Source organism: Sapajus apella, unplaced genomic scaffold (genome assembly GCF_009761245.1).
Source record: "Sapajus apella isolate SASKATOON/1434 unplaced genomic scaffold, GSC_monkey_1.0 scaffold3, whole genome shotgun sequence".
NCBI classification, from domain to species: Eukaryota; Metazoa; Chordata; class Mammalia; order Primates; family Cebidae; genus Sapajus; species Sapajus apella.
This window is the reverse complement of record NW_022436943.1, coordinates 65,544,060-65,549,523: the sequence shown is the minus strand read 5'-3', so window position 1 is coordinate 65,549,523 and position 5,464 is coordinate 65,544,060. Positions and strand designations below refer to the sequence as shown.

The following is a 5,464-nucleotide window of genomic DNA, read 5'->3' as shown; positions in this document are numbered from 1 at the left end:
GCAGCCCTCACCTGGCCAGCCCCCACCTGGCAGTCCCCACCTGGCAGTCCTCACCTGGCAGCCCCCACCTGGCAGCCCTCACCTGGCCAGCCCCCACCTGGCAGTCCCCACCTGGCAGCCCCCACCTGGCAGCCCCCACCTGGCAGTCCTCACCTAGCAGTCCCCACCTGGCAGCCCCCACCTGGCAGTCCTTGGGCCTTCAGTTTCTTTGTCCATAAAATGGGACTAAAGCTCACACCTGGAATCCTGGTAGTCAGGAAGAAAGGACAACTTCCTGTCACTGTAAATCGTGAATATTTACTCATTTAATGGAAGCAGAGTGCTGCCGGCCCAGATGTGACCAGTGGTCTCCTGGCTACATGGAGTCCAGGTGTGGGTTTTGGTCCCATCTTAGGAACAAGGATACCTGCCCCCATGGGGCTCTCGGTGATCATCTCTGTCATGCTCACACCTGAGCACGGGGAAATGGCCCCTTTCTTTCTCTCCCTGTGTTAAGGCAGAATTGTGTTCCTCCAAATTCCTATGCTGAAGTTCCGACCCCCAGTTCCTCAGTGAGACTGCCTGTGGATGGGGTTTTTAGATAGGTGATTAAGTTAAAATGAGATTATACAGGTGCCCTCACCTAACCTGATTGGTGTCTTTACACTGGGGCCTGTTGGAGGTTGGGGGGCTAGAGGAGGAGGAACAGGGGGTGGGGAGACTGGGGAGGGATAACATTAGAAGAAATACCCAATGTAGATGACAGGGTGATGGATGCAGCAAGCAACCACGGCACATGTACACCTAGGCAACAAGCTGCACGTTCTGCACATGTGCCCCAGAACTTAAAGTATAATAAAATTTAAAAAAAATAAATAAAAAACAAAGAAAATAGATATTGGAAATAGGTGCTCAGTGCCGCAAAAGAAAAATTAGCACTGAAAAGCAACGCAATTTTTACTTCCTGGACTGCAGGAGGGGCACTCTCACTAGCTATTGTGCCACATGAGTACAATGAATAAGGGAAAACACACAAATTTATCCCTTATGCATTTGGGGTCCTCCTTACTGCGGTGTCTGACCTCCGTTGGCTGGAGCCAGATCTCACAATCTAAACTAAAACCCGATTGGCTAACAATTTAAAGCTTTTCTAAACAGGTAAAAGCAATGGAGAGCTGGGACATGCCTGTGAGCACATCCAGCACTGGTATCCTGGTTAAAGTACAAGGACATAGAGTGTACTACATGCCTGTAAGCGTGGCATGTCTAACAGCTACATAGGATAGGGCTTAACAAAGTTATTAGCACACTTACGATTTATTCTTTAACAAGAAAGGAAACTTTAAAAGGGAGTTTTCTACCTCCCACAATAAGAAGAGGAGATGAGGACATAGACGTGCCCAGGGATGACCGTGTGAGGATGCAGGAGAACATGCCATCCCCACGCCAAGGAGAGAGGCCTCAGGAGGGACCAGCCCTGCTGCCACCTTGATCTTGAACTTCCCAGCTCCAGAGCTGTGAGCCGCACACTGCTGCCATTCTGGCACCTGGCCTATGGCCTTTGTGATGGTGGCCAAGCCGAGGGCACCCCTGGGTGATGCATCCGAGGGAGAAGCAGACAGCAGTGCTGCTGACCCCTGCATGCCGTGGTGGGGAGGTGTGTAGGCAGGAGGCTGGCAAAGGGGGGACTGAGTGTCTCTCCAGGGCACGGGGTGCCAGGCCTGGGCATCGGGGAGCTTAGGAGCAGGGTGTGCTCCCTGAAGTATTTACTGCTCCAACCACACCTCAGGTGATATCACACTTTGGGATGGGGTCAGGAGACAGGGAGGGACACATCTGCCCCACCCCAGCCACAGCTGGAGAAGGCCCTATAAAGCCCGGCTGGCCGGATCCAGGCCAGACAGCTCAAGCTCTGGACGAGCCACACCTGCGCACCTGTCACCCCAGCCATGAGGACCCACCTGTCTTGCCTGCTGCCTCTGCTGCTGGTGTGCTCAGGTGGGCTGATTCGCAACCTTGCTGTGGGTCCCCTGGGTCCCTGGGGATGCCGGCACCACTGTGACGGCCTGGGCTGGCCTAGCTGGACCGGCCTCTGTGGTCAGGCACCCATGCTGGCCAGAAGGGAAAGCTGGGGCACAGAGGGCAGGACTCACCAGAGGCCCCACAGGAGGTGCAGCCTGGACCTCAGCAAGCACAGGGTCACAGCCTGGACCTTCGGCCCCATTTCCAGCCCCTGGGCTGCCTGCCCCCTCCGTCTTCCTGGCTCACCCAGAGGCACTGTTGCTTCTGCCCAGTCCTGCAGAGGGTTGCCCCCACTGGCCTGGTGGGCTTTGAGGGGTTCCGGGGGTGCTGGGGATTGCCTGGTAGCCTGGACCTCTCAGAGCTTTGGTTCCCTGCCCCAGGTGATTTCTCGCCCCGGGAAAGCAGAGCCTGTGTGTGCTTCACGGAGCGTAGCACTGGCAGGGCCCAGCGTCCACACGGGTGGGCGGGTGGAGGACGGGGTGCAGGGCTTGGTAAGCTGGCGCCTTCACAAGCAGAGTCCATGTACCTGGCGGTTGTGATGTGGGAGGCTGGGCGGGGACCAGGCTTGGTCTCTGACCACCAGCTGTGCCTTCCCCAGCCCAGGCACTGACCTGCCATGAGTGCTCTGCCACAGGGGACTGTTTCCAGCCCACAGTCTGCCGAGATGACACCCGCTACTGCCTGACCACCTTGACCAGTGAGTGCCTCCCTCTGGGTGGGCAGGCAGGCAGGGCAGTGTGCCTGGGCCTCAGCCGGAGGGCGGGAAGTATCGGGGAGATCAAAGGGGTTGGGGAGACTGGCTTCTAGTCAGAGCTCATGTTTGCAAGCAGTGCCTCAGGCAAATGCCACAACTGCTGGCCCTCCATCCCCTCCCTCCAAAATGAGAATGGCACATTGTCTCCATCCTAAGGTCCTTAGAGCAGAGGAGATATTCCACATGAGATGCCCCCACAGTGTTGGCACACAGGAAATGCTTGATTTAAATCCTTGTAATTGCTGAACAGTGGTTACAGGCTGCTCAGAAAGGAACAGGGAGAAAAGTGGGAGAGTGTGTAAGACCTGGAATCTGCTCAAACACGAGCCTGACCCTAGTCACATACTGAGCCCCGGGCCCTGCTCATACACTAAGCCTTGGTCCTGGTCACACACTGAGACCTGGTCCCAGTCATACTCTGAGCCCTGACCCTGGTCACACGCTGAGCCCTGACCTGGTCACACTATAAGCCCTGACCCTGGTCACACACTGAGCCCTGGTCCTTGTCACACACTGAACCCTGGTCCCTGTCACACACTGAGCCCTGGTCCCTGTCACACACTGAACCCTGGTTCCTGTCACACGCTGAGCCCTGGTTCCTGTCACACACTGAGCCTTGGTCCTGATCACACACTGAGCCCTGGTCCCTGTCACACACTGAGCCTTGGTCCTGATCACACACTGAGCCCTGGCTGCACTTGCCTCTTGCTGTCCATCCTTGTAAGGTGGGAGAACAATGAGGAAGAGTCAGGCAGGCTTTGCCCACCAAGAGGGGCAGGAGTGAATTTCACGGGCCTCAAAAAACAGCCCTCTGCCCTCTGTTTTCCAGCTCCCCCAGGTCATGAAACGATTGTTATAAAATCATGTGCTTACAGCTGCCCTGGCTACCAAGAAAGCCTGGCCGCCTCCAGGGCCTTTTGCTGCAACACGGATCTCTGCAACAGCACAGTGAGCCTCAGAGTCAGCTGGGGGCTGCTGGCGCTCAGCATCTGCGTTGCCTGCCTCAACAGATAGCAGTGGGCTCAGCCCCGGGAATGCTCAAGAAGGGATTGGGAGTCTGCCGCGGACTTGCTTTGTGACCTTAGGCAGGGCACTTGCCCTCTCTGGGCCGCACCTCCAACTGGAAGGATTCCAGGAGCGAATGGACACGCGTGTGGGCTTTGCACGAGACAGTGGGGCTGCATCTGCTCAGGGCCTTTGCCGCTGTCCAGGGTGCTGCATGGTGATTGCAGCCGGGAGAGGTGGCCACCTGCTGGCCTCTCCGGGATAGCGCAATTAGGCGGCCACAGCTGCAAACCTGTTAAGGACGCCAGGTGCCGAGGCAGGCACCTCCGGCCGCCCAGACCGTTGCCTTCCAGCCTTCATCTTCACCAGCATTCCAAGGCTGGGTCCTCCTGAGAACCTGGGATCATGCTGACATGTGCTGCTCTAAGTTGGGTCCCAAGACCATTGGCAAACAGAAACCCTGTGGCGGGCCCTCCTGGTCTGTGTGCAGGGGAGGAACGGCTGCCCGCATGGGGACAGGGGCACCCCAGCACCGTGTGGGTGAGCTCTGGTGGCAGCAGGGGCTGATGTGGGAAATGCCAGGCTGCTGAGCACCCTCGGCTCCCCCAGGACATGGTGTCCCCAGGGTCTGCACCCTGGGGGATGCCCTCCTGGAGGCGGATGCATTAACCCCAAACAGAATCTCAGCTCCTATGAACTCCAGTCCACTCTGGACTTCCAGAGCACTGCAGAACAGGAAGACCAAGGGTCAGGTTTTGTCCAGCTGGGAGGCTGGGCACCAATGGTACTCCCCAATGCCCCCCGCCACTGCCTGCAAGCCCAGGCCTCTGGTCTCGGTCAGTGTGTTAATCTGCACATTCTTTAATTAAAAAACCTCATGAGAGTCATCTCTGCCTGTTCCCTGAGTGTGTTAGTTGGCTTTTTCCTTAGAGACCCGAAACCCTAAGATAGCGCACCCCCACCTCCAGGCCCTTCAGTGGAGACCCCCAAATGGGCATTTGTGAACAGAGAAGACTTCACCAAAGCTTCCCTGGAGGGCTTTCCCATGCCCTCTCTCCCAGAGGATGAGCACACAGGTGGCTTCCCCCCGTTTCCCAGCGCTGGGGTGGGGCTGGGTGGGGCCACCTTCCTCACAAAGCCAGGCTCTTCCACAGCTGTAGCCCAGGGGCAGGGCATAACCCGGCTGACTGCATCCCGCTACAGGGATGCTGGTGTGGCCTGTGTCCTCAGCACCCCAGTTGTCCCTCAAGCACACAGGGGCTCTTGAGATGAAACGGTCCCTCTTACCAGTGGGCTTCTGGGACACAGTTGGCCCCAGGCTGGGCTTTCTGCTGAGACGTGCACTTCAAGCACCCAGCAGTGGCTGTTCCTGTGAGTTGAGTGTTTGCAGCTGGTCAAGGGACGCCGTGGGTGCAGACGTTGGTCAGTGTTGTGGTTGGGAGGATTACTGATTTTCTCCGGCAGGAGGCTCTTCAGGCCGAGCGTGGGCGAGGGGCCCTCCCACCTGCAGGGGACCCTATGAACCACGTCCCAGGAGCTGGTTTCTAATGGAAATGATTCCATAGCTGAATCTCCAGGGAAAGAGGGAGTCATCAAAAGGGTCTCCAGTGGAAGTCTCTGCCCTCCTTCTGCACAGTTTCCACCCACCCAGTCCCTGCAAGGCGGACAGGCACAGCCTCAGACAGCTCTAATGACCAGTGCCCT

General features: G+C 57.4%; 1 protein-coding gene across 2 annotated transcripts; it reads left to right on the top strand.

Annotated features, from left to right (window-relative positions):
* Positions 1 to 1,739: 1,739 nt before the first annotated feature.
* Positions 1,740 to 4,649, top strand: LOC116534393 (lymphocyte antigen 6D-like). 2 transcript variants are annotated; one of them, XM_032254747.1, is made up of 3 exons: positions 1,740 to 1,977; positions 2,600 to 2,698; positions 3,594 to 4,649. In XM_032254747.1, the coding sequence occupies exons 1-3, from the start codon at positions 1,929 to 1,931 to the stop codon at positions 3,767 to 3,769; spliced, it is 324 nt and encodes a 107-aa protein (XP_032110638.1). In that variant the 5' UTR covers positions 1,740 to 1,928; the 3' UTR covers positions 3,770 to 4,649. The 2 variants fall into 2 exon arrangements, with proteins under 2 accessions (XP_032110638.1, XP_032110632.1); XM_032254741.1 differs by having other exon boundaries at positions 1,754 to 1,977; positions 3,585 to 4,649.
* The last annotated feature ends 815 nt before the right edge of the window (positions 4,650 to 5,464 follow it).

Bases quoted from the DNA above. Each gene is read 5' to 3' on its own strand.
- LOC116534393 (XM_032254741.1), top strand. From the start codon at position 1,929: ATGAGGACCCACCTGTCTTGCCTGCTGCCTCTGCTGCTGGTGTGCTCA. The intron at 1,978-2,599 runs GTGGGCTGATTC...TGCCTTCCCCAG, and splicing joins TCTGCTGCTGGTGTGCTCAG to CCCAGGCACTGACCTGCCAT. The intron at 2,699-3,584 runs GTGAGTGCCTCC...TCTGTTTTCCAG, and splicing joins CTGCCTGACCACCTTGACCA to CTCCCCCAGGTCATGAAACG.